This window comes from Eptatretus burgeri, chromosome 2, assembly GCF_056783735.1.
Source record: "Eptatretus burgeri isolate ZD-2024b chromosome 2, Ebu_testis_v1, whole genome shotgun sequence".
NCBI classification, from domain to species: domain Eukaryota; kingdom Metazoa; phylum Chordata; class Myxini; order Myxiniformes; family Myxinidae; genus Eptatretus; species Eptatretus burgeri.
Window position 1 is genome coordinate 2,054,417 of NC_140962.1, and position 27,350 is coordinate 2,081,766.

At 40.3% G+C, this 27,350-nt stretch overlaps 2 protein-coding genes across 9 annotated transcripts in view; one reads left to right on the forward strand and one right to left on the reverse strand.

Annotated features, from left to right (window-relative positions):
• The window catches only part of LOC147031258 (transcriptional coactivator YAP1-A-like), a 39,565-nt gene extending 35,527 nt beyond the window's left edge, over window positions 1-4,038 (forward strand). For all 3 annotated transcript variants that reach the window (XM_085860534.1, XM_085860519.1, XM_085860527.1), the window contains one exon: window positions 973-4,038. In XM_085860534.1, the coding sequence (XP_085716660.1) occupies window positions 973-1,124 (152 nt within the window). In that variant the 3' untranslated portion in view covers window positions 1,125-4,038. The remainder of the gene's footprint in view (window positions 1-972) is intronic.
• Window positions 1-27,350, reverse strand: part of LOC147031259 (intraflagellar transport protein 70A-like) — a 137,080-nt gene that overhangs the window by 23,679 nt on the left and 86,051 nt on the right. For 2 of the 6 annotated variants that reach the window (XR_015052572.1, XR_015052564.1), the window contains exons 13-19: window positions 20,306-20,371; window positions 20,146-20,219; window positions 17,076-17,283; window positions 16,423-16,598; window positions 16,080-16,158; window positions 11,313-11,442; window positions 7,142-7,358 (exon numbers count right to left, since the gene is read on the reverse strand). Coding sequence is in view for 2 of the 6 variants with exons in the window: in XM_085860506.1 (XP_085716632.1) it covers window positions 7,213-7,358; window positions 11,313-11,442; window positions 16,080-16,158; window positions 16,423-16,598; window positions 17,076-17,283; window positions 20,146-20,219; window positions 20,306-20,371 (879 nt within the window). In the remaining 4 variants the exon portion in view is untranslated. Of the gene's footprint in view, window positions 1-1,462; window positions 6,469-6,587; window positions 7,359-11,312; window positions 11,443-16,079; window positions 16,159-16,422; window positions 16,599-17,075; window positions 17,284-20,145; window positions 20,220-20,305; window positions 20,372-27,350 lie in introns of those variants that run through there. The other 4 variants (XM_085860506.1, XM_085860484.1, XR_015052575.1 and 1 more) reach the window with 3 other exon arrangements.

A 27,350-nucleotide genomic window follows, 5' to 3' on the forward strand; every position in this document is an offset into this window, starting at 1 on the left:
GAAGTCTCTCAAACATTTTGTTTTTTATTTATGCCATTTATGACATGTGAAAAATTAGTGGTGGCCAATTAATCCCTCGGCTTTCCCTCATTTATTTTCTTAACTCTTCTGCCCTCCTATTTTATTCTTGCTCTTTTGCAGCAGATTTCTGGGAGTAACATCATTTGCGTAGGGGGTGTGGGGGGGGGGTGGTGGAGAGGAGGGGAGTGGGGGATTGGCACAGCTGTGCCACTTATACAGTGCTCCCTGTAGGTTAGAACAGGAATTTGTAATTTGTTCAGCGTGCCGGTGATAGCTGGCCTACTCTTTGCAAAAGGCCTTTAACATCCAACAACTAATGCTGGCAGGCACCAGGGTGAGCGTTTATAGCTCAGCTAAGATTCAAGCCCAGGTTAAACAATTCAGAGGTGACTGTGCATACCTCCAGGCTATCCTGCCAGCCCTCCATTTTATTATTCTCAATTTACAACACTCCAACAAACCCTCCCATCTCTGTTTGCATGTAATGGATGTGAATCGCATCTTTTATTCCTTAAGACTGGAATATAAAACCCGTCGCTTCGCTGACGGAAATAACAATCTTTGCTGTGATGGCTAATCAATAGGGCAAGAAGAAAAAGGATTCCTGGGAGTGCAGGGATAACCAGCGCCGCAGGTTAGCACTTGCAGTTTTGCCACGTGTGCCCATGTACTCATAAAAAAAAATTTAACTTGTGTTTTTTTTTCATCACAAAGCTTCCCGGGAGTTCCCTGAATCCACCAGTGATTTATTGATTTGTAGTTGGGTTTATTGAAATCCGTTAATCCATTCTCAAGTTATAACATGACAAACAAACAGACAGACAGACAGACAGACACGGCTATTTTTTTAATATACATGTGTACAGTAAGTGGATTTTTCATTCGTATATCTTAAATACCTTCCATTGTTTCAGATAACCAACAACTAACGATCATTTCCCTTTTCTTCAGGTTACCTAGAGCAGCCCACAGTGCTTCCTCTTTCCTTTACTTCCGATGATGACATCACTTCCTGTCTACCTGATTCCCTGACTTCTGATCTCTTGGCTGATGTGGCTATAGAGCTGGCCCCCCCTCGTGACCCCCTTGTAACCTGGATTTGAAACGAGATTAAGTGAAGGAATGAGACATGGAATGTGCAGCATTTTTCTAGCCATTTCATGTATGGCACCTCGTTTGCCTTGTCACAGTGCGATGTTGTGTCTGCAAATCCCAAAAGACAATTGTACTGTCTTTTAGCCGTTACTATTTCAGTTGCCAGTTTTATATAGAATTATTCACAAAATGGTACCGTAGACCAATCCTACCACGGAACCATGGATACAGTACTGGATAAGGTTTGGCTTTGGTTGCTGTAGTAACTTCTTTGCAGCCCACTTATGTTTAAATTGGTCAAATCAGAAATGAACAATTGATAAGGATTAAAATAACTGCCACTTGCCTTTGTTCATGGTTGCTTCTTCGATGAGAATTTTAAACAATCGTTTTGTTTTGATTGCATTTTAATGCGTTTAATGCATGTATTAAAAGTCAAGTGTTCCAGCAGTTAAACACAGTTCAGCATTTGGATTAAACTGTCAAAATTCCTGGGTATCGGTATTTTTGTCCACTAGGGTGATGGTGGTTCCAGGACACAAAGTACCGGACAACTAGTAAAGTTTTTGACCATACTTTGCAGCTTGTTCTCTACTCATTTAATTTTAACCCTTTGCTCTTCTTCATTTGCTTTGCTTTCTCCTTCCCTTCAAGCTTTTCTGACTTCCCAATTCCTACATATTTCTTTCTTTCCTACCCATTTTTTGTCTTCCTTTACCTCCTTCCTCCATTGAACTTGGTGGTATTCACACTCTCCCTTGCTTATGTGCCCACCACCACCCCACTCCTTCAAAAATACTACTTTCTCTGTTCTGCCAGACTCCTTTTCCTTGCTCTTCTACCCCCAACCCTCAACTACCCTGCTTGTTTTTCTTTTTTTTTCTTTTCAAAATCTCTTCCTTCGATTGATGCTGTCCTCCTCACCTCCTCTCAGCTCTTTCCCCTTTTTGTCATCTCAATGTGGGCACTTCCTGGCCTCTCTCTCCCAATCCTTTCCTTTCGCTTGTTCCCTCTCTGTTCCCAATAGCCAATGTCTTTCAGAGTTGTGAAGTTTCTGAGTTCACTCAGATTTATATCGGTGTAACACTTTCATCATTTTTGTATGCACACCTCTTTTGTTTCAATTTCTTCCTGTTGTTATAATCCACACAAGCCATTATAATTGATTTTGTTTATCCATTATTTAATCACCACATTTTAATCTACCTTTAAAAAAAAACGAAAAAACTCCATGTCCTAGTATCACCTGCCATGAATGAACCATTTACATGTGTATTGTCTTAAGTTTTAAAATCAAAATGACAGTCATAAGAGGAATAACAAATAATGCTCTTGTTATTATTAATGTTGTTATTTATTGTGTTTTATCGAGTATTTTTTTTGCGTATACACAATGCATCGATAAACTGGTTTCTGAACTCTCGATCGCACGTCAGTTGCTCAAGATGGTTATATGCAGCTTAGAATCTTATTGATAGTTGATGATACTGAAAGCAAGCCGGATAGTCTGTGATCAGTGCACAATACCAATGGAAAAATATAGTGTCAAGTTGCCCCGAAGCAGCACTGTGTAATGCTTTATATTTATATTTGTTTTTTTAACCAAACATTTTAGTGCAGCACAACTAAACTTGAAATGGCCCCTTTAATGTGCACATGCTTTAGAAATGTCTCACTGTGACGTGCACAATGCCAAACTACTATGGTGATGGCCCTTTCATTTAACCAGCATCACACCGCACCTTGCCGTACTGAAGTGTTTGTAATTTGTTTGAGGACAAAATGGAAAATTCACAAATAGCCAGCTCAGTGTCCCGACGTCAATCAAATGGAAATACAGGATACAGTTTGGAGTGCCACTTGAGGGCCGGAATCAGACCACATTGATTTGCACTTGCTCAGGAGGAGGAATGGCATTGTCCCCTTGCTTTCCACTGAATATTGGTACAGAGTTCAAGTGAGAGCAAGACCTTGTTATATTGAGTTGACGGAGATGTTTGTGAATTAATAACTTGCTTCTTTTATTCTTTTGTCTTTTTTTAAATCGACTGTTGCGATGTTTTTTTTAATTTTTATTTTTCTCACACTGCATGCGTGTGTGTATTTTGTGCATGTACGTGACTTTGTAAAATACAAGACATGTGAGCACGGGGGTAAAAAAAATTGATTTCATCTGAATTTAGGTTTGCACGGGTTTGTTTATGCAAATGTCCTGATGAACTAAAGTTTGCATTCACCAGGCGAAAAGGTACTTCCACACAAAATTGCCGTTGTTTGCATGGCAAGAAACGATCGCCTCCAAATTATGAGTGCCAAGGATTACCTTGAAACCAACAATGGGAAATGATAAAACTATATTTTCCAATTTAAACAAAATATATTGAAATGTCCACATTCCAACACGGGACGCTCTGGTACCTTACTTGCATCGGTTGCTAAAAGAGCCATGCTCATATTTGACCTGCTTTAGACGGAAGACGCGGAAATGTCCCGAGGAGAAAACCGCTTTGGTGAAAAGACGTTTTACCAGCCAATGAACAACGTTTCCATTTGAAATGTTCATTTCAAATGCGAAACCATTCTGGGTTTGCATGAACTAGGTTCACAGAGTTTGCTTCGATTTTGTACCTTATATTATTGTTGTGTGGCTATTTTGCACTTGAGGTACAAATATTAACCTACAGCTGAACATGGGATAAACCAATGATATAAAGCTCACAGGTGCTTGGTTCAGAAAGAAAGCAAAATGAGTTGCTATGTTTTCTAGACATAGACATTTTGGGAATAACTGCAGCAAAGAAATCTCAACCCAAGATTTCTTAAGATTGAAAGTTTGTTTTATTTTTCTTCTAGTTGTATTAAGTAAAAGTTGTGGGCTTACTTGATAAATGATATGAAATAAATCACATTTTATGCTATAAATATTGTCTCCTTTTTGTTGGATTGAGAATTTCGACTCTTCTATATTCTTCATTTATAAGACTTAATCCCATCAGGTAGGGGTCAGTTACTCAGATCCACCTTCTCCATTCTCCTCTCTACCTTCTTCTCTCAATCCCTTGTTTTTCAAATCTCTCCACCACATCCCTCCACCACAATCGCTGTCTTCATCTTGATATTTTTTCCCTCTGATTGACTCATTCCATACTTTCTTAATTGGTTCCTCATCTTTCCTTCTCATCACATGTCCAAACCACTGCAACCAGTCTCTCAAATCCTTTCTGTAAGACATGCAACTCCAGCTCTCTCAACCACTCTCTTATTGATACTCTGAGAATCCACCTAAGCATTCTCGTCTTTGTCTGCTCCAGCAACTCCTCTTTCCTTTTTTTCTGAAAGCCCATGTTTCTGCACAAGACATTATAACCGGCCGGATCAATGTGTTGTACAGTATATAGCCTCTCTTCTATCCTCTTGCCTAAACAAAAACGCATTGATTGTGATGTCATACATAATGTGAATGACCACATCCTTACTTGAATGTCCAAGGGCAATATTCATATTGTGCGATTTTAGTGGATTAAAAAAAAAATCATGGTCTAGCTTGGGTTTGAATGCTGACCCAGCATCACAGGCATCAATGTGTGTGCCATCCCTCAGGTGGACGTGAAAGATCCCAGTGTCCTTTGCAAACAGTTGGTGAGCACCCTGAACAAATTCCAAATTCCTACCCTGACTACTGCTGGGAGAGGGATGGCAAACCGTCCAGTATAACATAAACTGCTTTGGCATAACCAACGGTCTGTAATACAGAGTATGGCAATTCACTATAAAAGCAACAATAGAATCTCGTTTTTTGACTTGTGGGGAGTTTTTAAGTACTGCCCTTTTGGCAGTCATTATTTTGAAAGTTTTATTTTCTTCATTCATTGCACTTGTGTGCATTACGGTTTGGAATAACAGCGAGAGCCACGACCGTGACCTTTGATACCAATTGGCTTTGAGGCACATGTAAGAATTTACAAGGTTTGTTTCAACATCTCCCAAAAAATGGAACAATAACAATTCAGAAACAGCAACTGGTGAAGATCTGGCTCTTTGACCAATCAAAAATTATGTTGTGAAAAAAATAAAATAGAAGTGCTGCAAAATGGCCTTCAAAATGATGCATGACGGAAAACACATTTACGAGAGCGAGTCGAAAAGGTCCTACCTGAAAAAAAAATTTTTCTTCAAAACTGACCAAAATAATGATCCCGTAACAAAGGAACCACTGGCTGCTGAAATTTTGCACAATATTGTCTATCTTGAGTAAGACATACAGGATGTGACTTCCACACTATTCATCATAATCTTGTACCACACTACCACCCATGCCTTATGCAGAGCGTTGGTGCTGCCAAAGCAGTTACTAGGTGAAAATACTGGCCGGGTTGCCACTCCGACTCATGAAGTCAGAACAGGAATTTGGAATTTGTTCAGGGTGCCAGTGATAGCTCGCCTACTCTTTGCACGTGGACACCGTGGGATCTTTAATTTCCATCAACTAATGCCAGCAGATGGGATCCCGTTTAACGTCCATCCGCTGGAAGGCACACACATTTACGAATCGCCCTGCCTGTGAAGCACCGGGATGACAGTTTTTAGCTGCGTCGGGATTTGAACCCAAGCTAAGCAGCTTCGAGGTCAGTGTACATATCTCTAGGCCATTCTGCACTGCTTGATCTAATAAAACCAATCAACAGCCAAACCTGTGCTGTGGAACAGAGGTGTATAAGTAAGTTGCTTTTGAAGGAGAACATCAAAGCACCTGACTTGTGACTTCCACAGGTGATGTGGAAGGTTGGTGATGTAAATAAATGCATCAGCACATTTGGTAATGCAATTCTTTCATGTACCTGTGAACGGTGCAAAGAGTTCAAAAGTGGCTGTGAATTGATCGATCTTGAGCATTTTCATATTCAACTAACCACTGTTATTCAAGCAAATGCTCAACATGCTGAGCAGGAAATGTGGGAGAATTGCCAATTTATCAAATATTTTGTTGCATAACAATTAGATGTTGCTGTTTGGAGAACAGAGACAATCATTATTTCTCACTTGAAATCCAATAAGGTCTGTGCAAAGTTGGCAAGAAAAGACCTCTTCTATCAGACCTCAAAAGACCTGGTTACTTTAGTGGCGAGATGGGTCGGGAAGTTTAAAATAATCCCCCATACAGTTCTGACGTCACCTTGTGATTTTAATATTTTGGACCATTCATTATACGGCATGAAGTTTATTAGCATAGTATCCGCCCTACGGGTGCTCTTGTTCCAAGTGTGCAACAGGTTCTTCTGATACATCCCTTTATTTGGGTGGTGTATGGGCAACAGATTGCTCCTTTACTATCCTCAATTTCCTCAATTGCTCCTGAAAATTAAAAAAAAATAACCCGGGATACGTATATGAAGTAAAAACATGCGTAATGCTCATGTGCACATATAATACATCGGATAATTCCAATTGCAACCCCTTCTCTCCCCCCTCCTCCCCCCCCCCCCCAAAAGGAAGAAAAAGAAAATGCCAAGATTGGCAAATAATTTTTTTTTTCTTCAAAACATGATGGGATCAAATGAAACTTGGACAGACATACAGTAACTTCAGGGTGCCCTCATTCATCCCTGAAAGTTCCAGCTTCCTCGGTCAAATCATCTCGGAGGAGTCGATAAAACATACAACATACTTCCCCTCCCATTATCAAGTCGATGAATTATGAAGATGTCAAAGCACATGTACTGAAATGGCTGCGTACTCATCCCAAATGATAACACAGTACATTGGCAGCATCAAGGAACTCCCATATTGCTTGGACATGTTTATGTGTGAAGTAGAAGAATACCATGAGACATAAGTGAGGTTATATTATTTTCTAACTGCACGGGTTCTTCGATTGTATGGAAAATCTGCATCGACCAAAAGCACTACAAAAAAGCCATGGAAAGTGTACAATGTAAAAACAAACAAACAAGCAAATAAAAAAAAACATAAAAATGGCAACACTATCAAAAATGAATAAATAAAATTTTACAACACAGGTACTCACACATTCGATTGAATGCAGCACTTTTCCTCCACAAAGATGTGGTTTTTCTTTTTAACCATTCTGTCATGGCATTATTCTTCCCAACCACTTATTTCCAGAAGAAGGAACCGGAGTAAACGAGCTTCATATGTGATCGAATTCTTTCCAGGGTGAAGGGTTAAAGTGCTAGAGTCATTAACTGGAGGTTCCAAATAAGCAGGGATGGTGTCGCCATGTGCTGAGAAGAGAGGGAGGGGAGAGAGAAGAAGTGAGAAAAACAAAATGGCAGCAAAATAAGCAGATAGGATGGACAGTGGACACCATTATTACATGACATGGCATCACCCGCATAAAGTTATTGAACAAAAGTTTGCATCAACTTTTGCATGAAAATTGTGCTCAGAGATCATCGGTGCTGTATGGTCTCATAATATTATATGACTATAACTGTATTATGCTGACCGAGCAAGAATTGTGATGTTGAAGGCTTCAATGATCAGTCATGATCCACCTTTGGCCTTGTTTACTTCATCATACAGATATCATGATCCATTCCTTAATGAGATTGAGTAGCATACTGGATATCCTTTGGCTGAATAACACACATGATTGTTTTAATGAAGGTGTTCAATTCTGTTGGTAAAGTTTAAAGTACGTTTGGTTCTGTGTCAAAAGGGTCTCAACACAACAGACCGTAGCTGGAAGAACATAGTATTATAATTAGACAGAAGTACCTGTTGGATTCCTTCGAATTATTATCTTGCCAAAACGAAGTTTTTGCAAGATATGTTAGTCAGCTTGTATGTTTTTTTTATCTTGCCAAAGCAAGATATGTTACTCGATCGGTTGGTTTGTTTTTTTGTTTATATATTTATATATTTGTCTGTTACAATTGATTTTCAACTTTCAACTTGCTCTCTAAGTCACAGTTCTAAAGCAATGGCTCTCAAACTTGACATGTATACTCGTGAGCGCAATAGCTTTCGACTCCCAAAATTTCGAAGGTCAAGGTCAAAGGTCAAACATCAAAATCAACGAAACCCTTAGCTTTTGAGTAAATTTTATCGGATCATCTCCAAACTTGGTGGATATATAGCATATCGATAGGCGCTCAGCTGATTAGTTTTTGGTGGCGATCGGTCTTGACCTTCATGGTTAGCGCTGGAGGTCGAAAGTTTTTGACCCCAAGGTCAAATTTTGAAATCTTAGGTACCATATCGTGTAATACCTCAAATTGAACACCTCGATGAGTGCTTTCTAGATATGTCAAGCTTGAGACATTATGACGTCATTTGGTGACGTTATGAGGCAAACGCATATTTTTCATGGTTACTCTGTAGAACGATTCTCATCGGAATCTCTCGTCGGCAGATATTCTTCAAGGAGTCGCTCCTGGTGGATAGCAGCTCTGCACCTCAGTGTGACCTTAAAGAAGTCACACGTGGTCAGCTTTTGGCAAAGGTTTTTTTTTTATGTTACTGCACCCCGGGGTGGAACTCTTTGAACCAAGCTCGGATGAACCAAATGGTCTGGAGGTGAGCACCGATAGTCACCCGAGAAATTCAGCAAATTGCTCCACAGAACAGAGACAGATTGAAGGACTGTGGCACTGCAATGACGGTTTTTATAAAACACATTCATTCATAATGTGAAACACACTCGGACAATCATTAAGCTAACGACTACTCTGAAAACAATAAAGCACTGAGCCAGCAAGCAAACAATGGGGATTTAAATGAGAGTTATCAATAGGAAGATAAGATAATATGAGTCATTGGATGAGCTGTAGTCAGTTGGGCAAGTAGAACAAGTAGAACAAGTTGTACACTTGTAGAACAAGTCAGTTGGGCAGTGCAATATTGCACAAAAGAGCCTGCATGGTAGTAGCAGCAACTTATAACCTGGGGGCAGAACAAGACACAGCCACAACTTCCTAGGCCCCTGGTTCAACAAACTACAACCCTGGCTTTGGCCCCAATGCTCTCCACCTACAACTCCCTCTCTCCAGGTGTCTCTCTTTCCTTCTCTTTCTCACTCTCCATCTCTCCCCCCCCATATCTCTCTCTCCGTTTCTCATCTTTTCTTCCTCTCCTCTCCAGGTCACTACACAGGTGTAAGTAATGTATTCACTCTTCCGAGCTAACCCTGCTGTTGGAATGTTGATAGTAAAGTGGAGTGAGATTGTCGATGTTCTGATCATCATATCGACACTCGACTCAGGGGTGCGGTTCTTTTGTTTTCATTCTTCAACACCTTCCACCACACATTACATACCCTGTCCTCCTGAACATATTTCATGAGTAGACATCAATGTAATGTTCAGTCGTGAAACCAAAGTGTTGTGCATTTGGTGAGTTTTAAATGAGTAACTGCTGGTTTTTCTCTGTGACATTATTACAACTGCCTCAAAACAATGAATGGTAGGTCCTAACATTTAAATATTGAGTCTCTTCCTTTAAATGCATCAGAGGATGCAGATAAGATGTGAATGAAATAAAACTAGCATGCAATGTTCTCATTCAGCAAACACACGAAGCAAGTTAAAAACAAAGCCATATTTGAGTATCTACATTCCACATTCGGACTCGATCATCCATTTTGCACATCATATTATATACTCCATCGCTTGTAACAACTAGAAAAGCACTCGGTGGACCACATGCCTTCACCAGGCCGAACAGTTCACATTTTGTATCCCACTGATAGTCCGGATCTGGGTCCAGATCTTCACCAAAATCGAATCAATTCTTCCATGTCACACACCCACCCTGTCCACCAAGTTTCATCCAAGTCCGTCCACAACTTTTTGAGATATCCTGTGCATAGACAAACTGACAAACAGACAGAACAGGGTGGAAACACAACCTCCTTCACCTTCGGTGGAGGAGGTAATTAGTGGGGGAAAAAAAGATGTAGTAACAAGTTCGGCCAACACTTCTTAATCAGAATTAATGACTGCAATATATTGTGGTGCGTATTGCAGGACAGGCTTCTGTATCTCAGTATACTGCAATCGAAAAAAAATTGGAAATACCCCTCTCTATCAAGTGTTAACCAAAAAGATTGTCTATCCTGGGCCATTGATCATGAAATAATGGGCAGAAATAATCCATCATCCATGCCATTGTCGTGAAAAGGACTAATTGATTAAATTTTGATGAAGATTCAAATCTGGATCTGGATAAGATAATTTTTTTAAAGTCATTCTTCACCATTGAGAGATGGGGCGAAAAACTATGTATAGCATATCTCAAAAAGTTTTGTGCGAGTTATGACAAAACTAGGTGGATGAGTTGGTTAGTGACGAGAACAAGCCGATTAGATTTCGGTTAAGCCTGGACTCAGATCCGACCTATCAGTGGGTCGGATGTTCCTCCCCTCTCCTCTTTTCTTCCATCATTCATTCCTTTGCTTGTTACATCCACCTGTTACTCCACTTTCTGTGTGTCATCTTCATCGTCTTAATCGTCCATGAGCCTAGACTCTGGATAAAAAAGTACTCCAAATAACTTTTGGAGGAGTAAGGCGAAAGGAATGAATGGCCTACAATAAAAAATAAAATACTTCTTCATGGAAACAGTGGAAAACATTATTCTATATCGTGCCAAAACTTAATGAAAAAGCTAGAACAATTACTGGATAGAGGCGATGCCAATCGACTCTGGTCCACACAAAACATAAGCTGAAGGGATCATTGTTGTAACGGAGAATTAAGTGAAGATGAGTTTGGAGACTTTTTGTTTACCATTCGTTTATAAAAGGTAATCTTTTTGGTGCTTCCACGAAATGCAATATTTTTGGAGACCTTCAATTAACCTGCACTGAAAGCAGAGTTTGTTCAATTTTTAAGTAATGTTTTATTTTTAACATCGCTTCAGCCAAAATATCTATTCTTGCTGCATATTCCATGAGATCATTTATGCCTATATAATTATAGGTAGGATACTGCTGTTTTCATCCATTTGGGAGTTGGGAGAATAAATTTTAAAAATCGGAAGTAAATAAATAAATATCTTAATAAACAAAGAATAGAAAACCGAAAAATATAGCACCCCTTGCTGGCATCACACCTTCATTTGGGATCAAAGTCAGAATCAGACAACTCAGAAGTGATCATGCTATCCTTGAGTATATTGGCATGACATGCATGCCAAATTGATCGGAAGGCTCAGTTTAAACATCTCTGTCCCACCTTCACATTGCGTAAGGAAGAGCAAACTTTCTTCAACAAGATCGTCCTTGAGAGCAATGACATGGCGGGCAGCATTGGCCAGAAGAGAAAGGAAACAACGTTTTACATAGAACCATGTGTCAGCACTGAGCTGTGGGAAGGGTGAGAGAGGAAAAAGAAAGAGGTTTGGGGTTGAGAGAAGGGTAGAAATTACATTAAATAGAGAAAATAAAAGTGTACAAGAAAGGAAGATTAAGTTTGAAAAGGAGGCAGGGAGGCGAGTGAGGATGAAGCAGAGAAGAAAGCAAAAATGGAAAAATGAAATAATATTGAATGAATGTTAATCAAGCAGTTACACGAAAGATCACACAGTTTGTACTCCTTCATATCTGTCCCTCCCTCAACCCACTTAACCATTACTTCTCAGCAAATTTCATTTTTGTTTCATCCCTAATTATAAGCCACCACTCTTTCCTCACATCACTCTGACAAATTTGGGGCAGAGTTACATGTTTGATATCTGCAGCAACATGCCTCTGGGGAACCGGCAACGAATCAACTGCAGCTCAAAATCATTTTGAAAGGTGTTTAGTGCTTTGTTATTGACGGTTTAAAGCCAACCAACCCTGAAAGGATGACCTTCCATTCCAGAAATGTCACATGAAATTGTGATGGGGATTTAGTAGAGTTTTGGACCAGTGGGAAATCCTCCATTTGGGCATTGCACAAAATAAGACCCCATTCATGCTGGGGACAGGATAGACTCTTGGCCAACTGGGGCTCCATTTTGGATGATGAAACAACCTACATTCATGTAAAGAAATGTTTATGGGTGGGTTCCTTATATGGTGATCATGACAAACCGTGCTGAAAGAATGCACGTTGGTCAAGTGTCTAAGATGACATTTTGGTGGGCCCAGAGTCAACCGCACTCCTAATGGGATTATACATGTAATTTTGTGCATTTTCATGGGGAAGTTTTCCCACTGAGCCAAAACTCCACTTCATCTTTTTAGGAATTTTGTGGGACATTTTCACAAGGGTTCAAAATTACAAGAATACTCACAAATAAGAAGGCAAAAACATCAATTCAAAACAAATTTTCTTGTCTGTGTTGACTTAATGCTTTGGTTGTCTCCATGTATTTAAACTCAGGACTGGCTTGAACCTTTCTGTGCCGAGATGTAGTAATAATAATAACTAGCCGAAACCCCGTCACAGACGGATTCCATTCCATGAGCCCAATATGACAACCAGTGGCGGCTCTTGTAAGAGCCGGATCCCAGTCGATGTACTCCATGGCCTTACCTAATGAGGCCTACAAAACGTCCTTGCACACGACATTTTTGGTGTACACTACTCCTTGTGAAGAAGTCCCCTGATTTGTGCACGTGTCTACTTTGACGTACACCGTGTCAAAACTTCTCAGGTCACAGTACCGAGAAAAACGTGACGCGACCACTAGGAGGAGCACAAAATTGGTCCTTCAGTATTAATATATGGATAATGATAATAATAAGTAAAAAAGACATAAAATGTCATAGCCCCCATTGTTTTAGTAATTTTGCTATCTGGAGTTAAATTGCTAGCCCATATTTATGTACAACTAAAATGGCCACCAGTCTACTAGTCGGCAATCTTTGATCAGATCTCAAAGTAAAGTTAGGTGCAAGTGTATGCCATCGCATACTGTGCTTGTGAAATGATTGAACAAAATCGGACCATGCATGTTTAATAAATGGTTGGGGACACATTTAAGTAACAAAATGTCCACCAGTCAGCCATCTTGGTTCTGATCTCGAAAAAAAAAAGACATGTTTATGTAAGTCATCATTCATTATCTCTGTGCCAAGCTTGAACAAGACCGGTAAATTCATGTCCGAGAAATGGTTGAGGACGTGTTCGACACCAGGTTTTCTTTTTTAAACTAAAATGGCTGCCAGTCGGCCATCTTGAATCTGACGTTGAAAAGAAATGACGTGCTGATGTATTCTATCATGTGTTGTCTTTGTGTCAAGTACGAATAAAATCGGTCCATACACGTCCAAGATATTGTTGCGGATGCAGACACACGAAAATCAAGACCAAATCCATGAGCCCCCTTTTCTGACAAAGTCCAACTTTAATCTTCGAAAGTTTCTGACAACTTTAATCTTAAAAAGCATGTAAAATGTTTGATAAAACATCTCAATTGACTCCTGACTGAGTCTGTCCAGTGATGAAGTTATTAATTATATCTGTGAGTGAGTTCCACAATTGGGTGCAATATGCAAAAATGATCATTAACCATATGATTTTGTTCCGGCAGAAGTAGTCTGAAAAAGCCTTCGGGATGAGGATCAAAGAACTCTTGCTCGAGTGTATAAATGAATTAGATCAGTTCGGTAGGATGGTGCCATTTAGTTTTGGGACTTGTTTGTGAAAAGGAGCATTTTGAAATCAATGCATTATCATATTGGAAGCCAATGGCAAGATTTTAACATGGGAGTAATAATGGGGATGCTATATAGTTCGAGAAAACAAGACAGACTGCAGTATTCTGAATTACATTGTAATTTCCTTATATTTTTTATCTGGGAGTCCAGAAGGCAGGCAGGATGACCTAGAGGTATGCACACTTGCCTCTAAGCAGTCAAGCCTGGGTTCGAATCTCAGCCCAGCTATAAACTGTCACCCTCGTCTTTCACAGGTAGGGTGGTTCATCAATGTATGTGCCGTCCCTCGGAAGGATGTTAAACTGGGCATCCCGTCTACTGGCATTAGTTGATGAACGATAAAGATCCTACAGTGTCCTTCACGAAGAGTAGGTGAGCTATCACTGGCACACTGGCCAAATTGTAAAATCCTGCCCTAACCTACATAGGGCATTACATCAGCAGCATAGCTGCACCATCAGCCGATGATGCTACCCACAGCCTTGCGCTGCATATAAAAAAAAGAAGATTGGAATCCAGAAAGGATAATATGACAAGTATCAAGAAGTGAAGACATAAAAGCATGGACAACTGTTTCTGTGGTGTGCTTGTCAAGGTATTTATGTATCCGTCCGATTCTGTGCACTACAAATAAAACATTCCTGCAGCTGTATCACAACTTTCAAGGCAGGATTATTTCCACACTTTACCCTGTTCAGGACCAGTTGGCCAATGTTTTTTTTTTTTTTTAATTCTTATCATGTTCTGGATGAGGTGCAGTTTCTGGAGATTTGAGGTATGATTGCTCAGCTACAACATGTCTTTGAGCAGATCATAATCGTAAGCTGGCCTTCAAAGCCAGCCACCACTTTGAAATAAACGATCCTTCGGGCCAAGCTGTTTTTCATGTTTTTCAGCCACCTTGATCTCACAATGTTGTTTAAGACGTTCATATACAATGCCATAGATTACACAGACACTTTTTATGTCAGTAGATTGATTACTTTGCTCAAGGGGTGGGGGTCTGGTAATTTGTGAATAAAAGGTTTCTAAAACCTCTGTAGGCTGACTAGTGTCACAGTTCACAGTGTAGCAGCTGACACTGTTTTTGTAGCAATGGGTGGTTCTGTGTTCTTCGCAGACCAAAACGAAGACGGAAGTATTTGGTTTTCTTTGGATGCATAGTCGAGGCTCAGAGAAGAGCTAGTGTTAATACACTGAACGGATCAGGATGCAACAGAACAAAAGGAACAGGTGAGAGAGGGGGGAAACACCAACAGCAGAGTTGAAGGCCACAAGATAGAGGCAGATTTGGACAAACAATGGATGTGGGGAGAAATGAGGGGCAGGAGAGGTTGCATGGGGTGGACAAGACGGATACAGAAGGAAACTCTCAGGAGGGAAAACTGAAAATTTGGAAGGAGTCAGGATTGGGATGAGGAGGGGATGGGTGTAGAGAGAGGGTTAAGTTGAATTTTAACTTTCATGTTTTCTTTCCCGGTTACAATTGTAAAACATCGATAAGTGTTTAATGGACGCCTCGACAGGGTGAGGTTACTTATGGAGTATGCCTCCCTCTTTTGATCAGGGTGCAGTGTCATCCTCCTCTCACCTGTCTCTGCTCTGCATTTGCAAAGGACCATAAAAAGGAAAGATTTTCATATTCTCATCATTCCCTGCAATGACTACTGGCCTCTTCTCACACTGTCAAAAGATAGCAGGTCTCTCAGATTTTTTTTAAAACCACCTTTAACTTTAACTTTTTTCCTCAGTTCATATTCATAATTTATCTCTCCCCGATGCCAAATTTTCCAATGTAATTATTTGTCAAAAACTCTTCTGGTCTCCCTTTCAAAGATCAAACTCTCCTTTCATCAGCATTTTCGCATCATGTGACCAAGCCTTCATATAACTGTCATTCCTGTTCTTGTTCTTTGTTTCAAATCTTTGATTCCTCTGCTAAGCATTTCTTGTTTCTCCACCTCTTTGAGGATAATGATCTAATTTATCCCTCCTAACTCTGAATCCTCTCTATATTCCACTCCAACTTCTTTTGGAACTGCTTTTGAAAATGATACGCATTATTCTCACTATTTACTGTTCTCCATGAGCCTCAAACTTATTTGAAAAAATATTGTTGGCGTGACATGTACCTTCATTGCTAGGGGTACTTCTTTTAAGCCTAACATTTTTACTCTGTATGAAATGAGTCAGCAGAAAATTAGTAAGCTGGATGATTGAGTGTTGATTAATTTCGAAATGATAATCATTGGTTAATGGTTCAATAATGTTCGATCAAAAATGTTACTCTGTTGCTTCCCTTTGACACATTATTGTCGTTATAATTATTGTAAGGTATTTTAACCTTCCAAACCTTTTTAGGATACGGCTCCAAGCTCTTGAACATGCGTGATATTCCAAAGTCAAAGTTACCCTTGGCACAGTACAGGGTTCTGAGGGTAGAGAGGAAAAAGAAGGATCAGGAAATGGATGCTTAATGATAAAAAAAAAAAAGATTCAACAGTGCACATCATCTTCAAAGGAAAGAAAAGCACTTCGAAGTTTATAAAGCAAGTGGATGGTGAAGAGATTATGATCGATGGGAGTGTGCTGAAGGTAAGGAACTAAAGACGACACACATGGAAAACAAAACTTGCTGTGGTTAATGGGTCTGCAGAAGGGTTGTTGAGGATGCAGTTATTAAAGAAAAGGCTGACCCGATAACCAAATTGACGATGCATAAATGGTACGACTTTCGCCCTGGATCCATGAAGGCCGATTGTTCCTCCTCCTTCTCTAACCTCCTCATGAGATCTTCTGCTTCCTCATTCTGACCAGTCATTATGTATGCCACACACAGATTTGCCAACACCACAGCACTGACTGACAGCAACTAGAGGGGAACATTCGCAGAATGAGAAAATATATGTTAGCAGAGACAGGGTGAGCAGTGAAGTGACATTGTTATCATATTCAGTTTGTATGTCGTAATCCTTTCCTAGAAGCAACAAGATAATGTAGCTGAAAAAATTGCTGGTTCAATCATGTTAATTTTTTGGATTAAATGTGACAAGCAATAATTTTATTAAACATCAATATACAACTTTTTAAGAATGGCATGGTACCACTGGTAATAAAGTGAACTAAATCTGTGATAACACAAATGTAACAAAGAAACATCTAATTTTCAAAATTATAACTTGGTACGGTAGGCACAAAGGATGTTATTTCCTAATTTTTTGCAAAGATAATGAAGCAATATTTAATTATACCTTCTCACATTCATCTCAAATAATTACACCAGATAAGCATACTTCAACAGAACTGCTTCCATCGATTTCAATTCAACACCAACATAACAGCAACGTACATCATCATATTTCTTCTTGACGAGTGGTTCATAGAAGCTAATGGCCTTGCGGTACTTGTTCTGCATGAAGGATACATGTGCCACATTTAGGCGCAGGGTGTCATGCTTGCTGCACAGGCTTCCAGATCGCTGGAACAACCGCTCCACACCATCATAGTCTCCACAATCCCAGAAGATCTTTGCCTGTGCCATTAGCACAGAAACAAATCTGCAAAAGAGGTGCTGAAGGTAAACTTACAATTATAAATGAGTAAACTTACTAAGGAACTTCGAAGAAACATGAAAGCCAAAGCAATCAATCAATGATAACAATAATAACTAGAGCGTTCATAGAACACCTTACCCCATGCCATCTTGAGAAAAATGAGATGTGTGGGGTCTATGCGCTGCAAATTTGATTGGTTGAGATGATGTAAAATACCGTAACATTTTGCCCAAGTACTGCTAAAGGAAACGTTTTTGAAAGTGCTAAGATGGTTATTTGTCTTCTACAGTGTTCAAGTATATAATTCAATTAAAAATAAATTAACGATTATAAAAGGTTGTAGAAAAAAAAATTTTTGGAAGTTTACCGCTGTTGATGCAGAATTTTCACACCACCTTATTTAACATATTACATTAGTTATCCATGCCTGTTGTTTGTGTCCTTTATGATGTCACTAAAAACGGTACATTTCCTGTTTGGAATTATTTTCAATTTTGTTTGAAGGGAACAAAGCGAAGAGTCTTGGTTGGTCCTGGGATGTCTGAGGAGTTCAGTGTGAACATTGGTTTGAGGCAGGGAAGCTCTCTCAGCCCACTCATGTTTATCATGGTGTTGGAGCTGGTAAGCAGGAAGGTGAGCTTGAGGGGTAGTATGGGTAGGATGCTGGATGAGAACGATCTGGCTGTTGTGGTGGAAAGTGGACGAGAGATGCAGGAAGTGCTGGGGGAGTGGAAGGATGCATTTGGAAAGCATGGGCTGAAGATGAGTATGGAGAAGACCGAGGTGATGTGGGTCAGGGAGCAGAGAAAATAAATTAATATCAGGTTAGAGGGGAAAGAGATCAGGTAGGGAAATCGGTTTGAGTGTCTGGGAGGAACAGTGACGGGATGGTAAGTTTGAGGCAGAGGTGCGGAGGAGGATTCAGGGGAGGGTGGAGGGGAGAGTGGAGGGAGTAATGGCAGACAGAAAGATATCAAGAAAATTGAAAGGGAAGGTTCTGATGTCATGTGTAATTCCGGCTTACCTCTACGGTCTGGAGACAGCAGTAATGACAGAGAGACAACAGAGGCTGCAGATTTACGAGAACAACTGGGTCAGGAGCATTGTGGGAGTGAAGAGGGTGGATATAAGAAGGATGGATGAACTGAGGGAAGAGATTGGTGTGCAGATGAGTTTGACGGGGAGGTTGGTGAAATGCCGGCTGAGATGGCTGGACACTTGGTGTGTATGGGGGAGAGAGAATCGTAAAGAGAGTGGATAGGTCGAGGGAGCAAGGTATGAAGAAAAGAGGTAGACCACGGTCGATATGGGAGGATTGTGTGAGCAGGGATATCCATAAGATAGGGGTGGTTGGAGAGTGGAGAGAGTTGGCTGAGGACAGAGGGAGATGGAGGAGTTTCGTGGTCAAGGCAGGGCAGAAGGTTGGTGTCATTGGACCTCACCCCTTATTTAAGGGAGAACGAGGAGAAGAAGAAGATGTTTGACTGCTGGACAGGCAGATAGACGAAAAAAATAACAAAAAAAAAACTAATTTCTCTATGTGCATGCACGATCAGGATGAATTGAGAGCTTACTTCTAAACTACAGGTTCGTTTTCCGATTGATGTTGCGATTTGTGTTCAAAATATAGCATTCAATTGATATTAAGTAGTTCCTTAATCATAAACTGACATTTGTGAACAGACAGACAGAAAAAGTGAACCAATTGCTTAACCCTACTTTTCGCTTCGCACATGCGGGGTAACAAAGATACAAGTCCTCATCGTGGACACAGCCACCAACCACACCTTAAAAATGTGATGTGTGGATTTTACATTGAAACAACTGCATAAATAGGTATGTAGGTAGTGGTGATTGTAAAGTGTATATCAATAAAGAGTGAAGTCAAAGTTTTGTGTTGGTAGTGGAGATGGTAAGGTGTATATAAATAATGGTTTCCAAAAGCATATAAAATCCTGTATTCTCTGCTGTAAATATTTTTTTCAAAATTGTCAAAATTCAGAAATAAAATTGTGTGCGCCATGACCTTTGGCTCTGATTACAAAATCATTTGAAGTGCTTCATGTCCACATATTATTGCATGCATGTGCTGAATATGAATTAAAGGTGGTCAGTCATTTTTGAGTCGAGGCCCAGTCATTTTCCATACATTTTCGATAAGTACACGGACGGAAAGACTGACGGCGTCCAAAATATAAGCCCCCGGCTGGGCAGATGCCCGGTTAGGGGCTAAAGAGTCCCGTGACAGTCCAAAAGATGAACACGCATCATGACTATATCTATATGTGCACTGGTGGCACATTTTGCTTGATGTCAAGTTTGTGCACTTTTACCTTTACCAAGTGGATATCGTGAATAGAACAGTTGTACTGAGAACAGTTGTACTATGAACAGTTGTACCAAGATTGATTTTGATTACAGATAAAACATTTGGTGGGGGAAGTATCTGGGATATACAGACCTTACCCCATGCCATCTTGTGTGCAGATGGTTGGAGAGTTGGGGTTAGTTGTTACAGTTAGTGAGACAAGCTGTCTGTGATGTGAGAGGGCACTGTACACGTGAGGCAAGGAGCATGGATTGAACATATAGTAGTAGACCCGCTAAATATTGTTTGTAGATGGAAAGAGGGCGAGAGAGAGAGAGAGAGAGAGAGAGAGAGAGAGAGAGAGAGAGAGAGAGAGAGAGAGAGAGAGAGAGAGAGAGAGAGAGAGATATATATATATATATATATATATATATATATATATATATATATATATATATATATATATATATATATATATATATATATATATATATATATATTAACCTTGTTTTTTCACATCTTTATTTATTGTATGAATCTTTGTGTTCCTTACTCACCTTTCCAAAGTTTCATCGTAATCATGAATGACCTTCGTCAATGTCTCATCATGGTTCTGATTGGCATTTTGCACCTGGAACGAACACATGACACTGAAACTAAGAGCAAAGTCTACCGTTTGAGCATTATGCAGAATAAAGTATAATGGCTTTCTCTCACCTGATGAGTGAGCTTGCGTAACTGCTCCAACAATGCAGAAATTATGTTTTCAAACTTCTGGAAAGCCTGAGATGCATTTTAACATATTAAAAGCAGTACAAGGAAAGTTTTGTTGTGAATAAAAATGCTTATTTATGCAAGTGAAAAGCAGTATGGTATTCAAGTAAATATTTCTTCCACTGATAGTTTTATTAATGATCACAGCTAGCCCATCAATTTAAACGAAGGAAAAGCTTTTGTTTACTGACACTTTTACATCCAAAATATATAAGAGAGTCATGTAAAAGGTAGTAGACTTGGCAACGCATTAGTAGACTTGGAATCAATGTTTTATTGAACTGTAAATCCAAAGTCAAACATTTACAATCCCAAAAGTTAATCTCCGTTGTGTTGTACAACATTGTCAAACGCCTAGACTCGAGAAGTCTGAGAATTCCATTTTCACTGATGTTAAAGTAGAGTTCACTTTAAACTCGTACATTTTCTGAAATTGCATTTAGGTCCTCTTTCAGGTTTGGAAACAGGTATGGATTTTTTTTTCCATGGCCCATTAATATCCATGTGATGGAATTGTAGTATCAAAACCTCTGGTTTAGAAAGCATGATTCTATTTCAGAGTCTTATAGGACAAATTTTTCACGATTAAAATTGCGTGCTTGGTTGGGTAAAACAGCATCGGTACAAAATAAAATATCATTTTCCCAAACGTCGAATGATCGGTGAGAGGCCATCAAATTTGTATCACAAAATTACATTTTGATGCCGTGATGGAATTTAATCTTTCTCTAATTCCTTTAACAATGACTAATGATGATAATTAATTTGGAATAAAATGGAATGTCAGTGATGAAGAAGATATAAATTGCTGGGGCTTGTTGGAGCTGGAAAAGTGATGGTTAGGTTAAGATTTTGGTGAGATTTATCTTGTACGCCATGCAGGTTGTTTTTGCAATAAATTCCTTGTGCTTTTTGAAAGCGCTGTTGCATCAAGTACAATGTCAGCGACTATTAAAGATCTTTTTTTTTAACCATTAACAGTGAGCAGTATGCTTATGCTTTATAAATTATGCTTTTGAAAAAGTCAGATATGCTTTCCTAATGGGGTTTGAAAAGGAGGACTTTCGAGAAAAAGGGAAGGAAATGCAACCTGCAAATAGAGGTGAACAAGTAGATGAAAAGAGGAACAAAGGAGTGGAGGTGAACAGTGACCCTGTATTCTGTGAATTTTAGAACGAGTAGGGATGCTGGTAGAATGCACATCACATGGATGGAATGAGGAGAGAGGGAGGGATGAAAGAGCAGAAGGTGGACGATCTGATTAGATACAGTGGAGAAAAGAGACGCTCACAAGCTGTCTGTGATGTGAGAGCAGCAGACAAGTTCTTCTGTTTCTTTGACGGTGATGGCAAGAATGGCGAGAGCTTTGGATTTCACAGTGTACAGGAGAGAAAGGTGTGAAGTGGAGGCACAAGCCCAAAGGTGAAAACGATACTCCATTTAGCTCTGGACAACCCCCTTGTAAGCTGTGAGAAATTCAGCCTTTACCTAAAAGGTACTTGGCACAACAGAGGATATTCAACCTATGGCTGGTTTGGAGAGCAGCTTTGATTTAACACACAGCCCTGAGCACTTGCTTATGATTCTGGGCCTCCATCCATAGTTAGGAGAAGTAGTAGCATATCCAATGTTGAATAGCCAAGATGGAATACAAACTGAAGGTCAGAGATCAGGCAATTTGAGAAAAGAAAAGATTATGGAAGTGAGAAGATGCATTCCATTAAATCCTGACAATCATAAGCTAGTTAACCCATTTGTAGCTGAGGATCTGCCTTTGCATCATTCTTGTAGATTAAAGTGATGTTAGCTGTTTTCCATGTAGATGGGACACAGTCCAAAATGTGAAGGATGGAGTTCCATCCATTGGATCCCCATCCTTGTGTGTCGGAGTGGCGACCTGTCTCGGATTGCTGCATCATGCTGCCAACTTCAAAATACCCTACAAAATGTGTTTATGTTTTCTTTTTAGCAAAAGAGAGATCTACTGTATGTTTTATTTTGCATCAACACTCTACAGCAATGCTACAGTTTTGATAGATATCAGAAGAAAAAAAAAATAATATTATTTATTAACTTACTATCGTTGGCAGGTCTGCATATATTGAGGGAATTAGGAACTAAATGCAGAAGATTAAATGATCACATATCAGTGGCAAATGCTTCAACCTCATAATCTTTACTTGTGCATGGCCACATCATCCCCAGATGTCACCTGTCACACAGAAACTTTTCCCTAAAAGGTTATTCACATTTCACTCATCGCAGACTCGGTCAGGAGCTCCCATACGCATCCCCCCTACTTTGGCCTGTACCCACAATCACAGCAGAATATTTGTACATCTGTGCCCCTCCCCACAAGAATATGTTGTTTCTGTGCATTCTGGTAGTCTATCATGATCCATCAGTGAGGTTTCTGTTGAGGAGGTCTTCGAAGGCAGCATTACATCTCAGCCAATTTATCAATCAATCTGATATCCAGTCACTGCAACTCTTTTCCTGTAGAAACTCAATCCGTGGTAACAACTGCCACGATAACAGCTGGTTTTGGTTCCGTTCTCAAGACATTGCCCATGTCGTGTTGCGGATAAGAAATTTTACGACACCTCAGGCTTTCACCTTTCATCTAATCTGGTGGATTCACAACCTCAACTTCACATCATGCATCCTATTGTCCATTAGACTTGAGCATAACCACCAAGGCACCACCACATCTGGCAGTTTAATCAGGCAGGTTATTCTTCAGGCTGACACCTATCAAACAAAATGGACCACCATCTCTTTATCTCTGCACATAGATTGTGCCTATTTGTCACCGATCTACGCAAAATACCCCATAATGACAAAGTGAACACGGGTTTGTCGAAATTTTTATAAATTAAATGAAAATGAAAAGCTGAAATGTTTTGGGTCAATAAGTATTCAACCCCTTTGCTATGATACTCTAAATGGAGCTCAGGTGCATCCGCTTTCCTTTGATCATCCTTGAGATGTCTCTACAGCTTCATTGGAGTCCACCTGTGGGCAATTCAATTGATTGGACACGATTTAGAAAGAAACACACCTTTCTATACAAGGTCCCACAGTTGACTGTGCATGTCAGAGCAGAAATTCGACCATAAAGTCCATGAAACTGATCGTAGAACTTCGAGATAGAAATGTGAGGAGGCATAATTCTGCGGAAGGGGATAAAACAATTTAGAGTGTTGAAAGTTCTCAAGAACACAGTGAGCTCCACCATTAGGAAATGGAAAGAATATGGAACTATCCACACTCTTCCTAGAGCTGGCTGTCTGACCAAACTGAGCATCTGGGCAAGAAGGACCTTGGTCAGGGAGGTGACCAAGTACCCAATGACCACTCTGACAGAACTACATAGTTCCTTGGCTGAGATGGGAGAACCTACCAGAAGGACAAGTCTCTGCAGCACTACACAAATCCAGGCTTTATAGGGGAGTGGCCAGACAGAAGCAACTCCTGATAAAAAGGCACATGACAGCATGCCAGGAGTTTGCATTCAGGCCAAACAGTTCAATTTTCGTCTCATCAGACCACAGAATATTTTACCTCATGCTCTGAGTCTTTCATTTGCCTTTATTCAAAGTGCTATGTCTGGTGGAAACTGAGCACAGCTCATCACCAATCTAACACCATCCCCACCAGGAAGCATGGTGGTAGCAGCATCACACTATGGGAATGCTTTTCAGTGGCAGGCACTGGGAGACTTGTAAGGGTAGAGGGAGCAATGAATGGAGTCAAATGCAGGAAAATCCTTGAGGAGAATCTGATTCAGAGTGAAAAAGACCTTTGTCCTGTTGGAAAGTAAATCTTCACCACAGACTATGACCCCAAGCATACAGCCAAAGCAACATTGGAATGGCCTTGAGTGGCCATTCCAATGTTGAAAGTCCTTGAGTGGCCCAGTGAAAGCCCAGACTTGAATCCCATTGAGAATCTATGGAAAGACTTGAAGATTGCTGTTCACCGACGCTTCCCATCAAACTTAACAGAGCTTGAGCAAATCTACGAGGAAGAATGGGAGAAAATCCCCAAATCCATATGTGCAAAGCTGATACAGACATACCCAAGAAGACTTGAAGTTGTAATCATTGCCAAAGGCGCTTCCACGAAGTATTAACTCAGGGGATTGAATACTCGTTGACTCAAGATGGAAGCCACCAAACTGAGCCATGGCAACATATTGTATGCTTAGCCCACTTGACGCCCATTTTCTTTATTTATGCCTGGTGTTGGCTTAATGGTTAGGGTGGCGGGCTTTGGAACCTGCTCAGCTGTTGAATTAATACCAGGTGGGGTTAACTCTGCCTGTCATCCTTCTGAGGTCGTCAAAATGAGCACCAGTATTGCTGGTATACTGTGTAGGAGTGGTGACCCATCCAGGATTGTGCCCAATAGCCAAAAAGACTGGTTCGGCAGCACCAACGCTCTGCACAGAGTATGGTCCCAATCTCCTACTCCGAAACGACTTCACTGTGAGTACACGTGACAGCAACATTACTTGAATCCTCAAGACTTGGTCATCTGCTTTATCAACTCCTATTTCCATTTTTCCACATCTTTCTCTGAGGGCCAATGCTGCCCCAATTTACAGGAAGTCCCACACTCTCACAGTGTTCCTCCATAAGGACTGGCTGCCCAACACCCCAATTATTTTTGTGGTCAGTCTCCTGGAACTTGTGATCAGGAATCACCTGTCTTAGTTGGATCGTATCTCAAAGCTAGTCTCCAAAGCCAACCAATGGCTTGGAATTTTCTGCAGGGCTCAAGTCCTTTTGCAAATGCCTTTACCTTTTAATGCAGAATACTTAAACCAAGGCTTTCAAGATCATTGGAATTTCTCGTGTGCTCTTCCCTCCAGTCAATCAAGTCTTCAGCCTACCCTCGCCTCAGGTTATTTTAACATTTTTACCTCTGATGTTTTCAAAAAAATGATGGTTCCTTTTAACCTTACATTCATATCATGCTTTATATCCATATGTTCATGTTTGTTTATTTCTCTTTCCTCAACCTCATAAATCAAAGTATAGACCTTCTAGCAGCAGTATAAAAAAACGACAATGGCTGGATGTGGACTGTTCATCCCATGCTGTTGTGCTCTTCCACTACCCTCAATGGGCTGACAAGATGGTCGAGAGGTATGCACACTCACCTCGAAGCTGCCTAGCTTAGGTGTAAATCCCGACCCAGCTACAAACTGTCATCTCAGTGTTTCACAGGCATGGCGATTCGTCAATGTGTGCGCCGTCTCTCGGATGGACGTTAAACGGGTGTCCCTTCTGCCGGTGTTAGTTGGTGAACTTTAAAGATCCCACGGTGTCCTTCGTGAAGAGTAGGTGAGCTATCACCAGCAGCCTGGCCAAATTACAAATTCCTGCTCTAACCTTGTATTAGCCTGACCTGGCCAATTTCCAAATACCATGTGGTCTTGTGCTGCGTCCAAATGAAAAAACTTCCCTCAACATTGGTGTTAAAAAATAGGCACAAAGATATTTTAAAAACACGAAAAGATGTGTTACCGCTGAAGTCTCACATCCCAGGTCACGAGAATATTAAAACATTATGAAGAAAGAGTTTCTGACACGTGAACTTGTATTGCAGTTCATAGTACTGCAGCATAGCAAACCAATTGTTCGACTTTTCATAAAAACACCAAAATTGGTACATATGTTGACTAATGTATTCTGAACAATTCTGGATATGGAGCCACTCGAGATTTTGCCTTGGTCAGCTTTGGAAATGGCCGCCATTCTACTTTAACAACATGGGATATCTGTCATTGTTATTCTCTTTGTAGGTTTCTCAGAGGTGAAAAATACTCCATGTGATGTGCATTTACAAAGGAAAACAATACAAATGTCATTTGTGTTGATTTATTATATTTCCAACCATTGTATTGGGGAAAAATGGTCATTTTTATGGGAAAATCCATTTTCACACACAGCATCAGTGACAGGTTCAGAAGTATTTTGTTGTGGTGGTGGTAGTGGTGGAAGTCCAGGATGACACAATGCACTGCATTGAAAGGTTTGTGGTGCTCCTCTATGACCGCACCAGTCCATATACGGATGTCAACGAGGCCATAAAGAAACTCTTCGCCAAGAGGAACTCCGTCCAGCACATCCCACCTACCTACGATGCTTTGGAACAGCATGTGAAGAGATCAGTCTTCCAGGGTGGCTATGTCTGGGGGCAGGTCTTGGTCCCTCAACCCGTGCTTCCATCATCAACAAGCTGGGGCTGGTGGCAAGCAGAGGATGGGTCCTACGAACCGCTCTGGACCACACTCCCTGTGGCTTCAAAACGCTGCTTCGAGCTGGTGTCGTGCGGCTGCAAAAAAGGCTGTAGAAACCGCTGCAAATGCAAGAAGGCTAATTTGCAATGCACTGGACTGTGTGCTTGTGAACGAGAATGCCAGTAGACAGACGCAGTAGACACAGACCGAGATATCGGCCTAGCTTAGAATGTGCAAATGCAAAGTCGCATTGCTTGTAAAAGTGTTGACTTCTTGATCCAGAGCCAGTACACTTGAGCTCAGAAACTCATATTGTACTAGACTGATGTATGCGTGTACCATGTGTCCTGGTAGAATGGTAGTAGACAGTAAACCGTAGCTGCTTCAAAGTGAAGTGTGCAATAATTTGACTACATTTTCTGAGTTTGTCATTATCACGATTATCAGTTCCCTTTTCAAAATAGAGTAAAGTATGTAATCTATAATGCAATTTTTGTTGATTCCAAACCCATTGAATGTGATGAATATCATTTGACTCTTGTTCTCCGGGCAATAATGGGTACTTTTCAGCGAAAAGTTTCAGGAGAGCAGCAATTTACAAATCAAATAATGGCTTTTTACCGAAAATACTGGCTCATAATATTTGAATACGCCTTTTCATGGTCAATTTACTGAATTTTACACTTTCCTTCTATCTACCACCAATACAATAAGAAAATAAGAGCATAAAGCCAATTT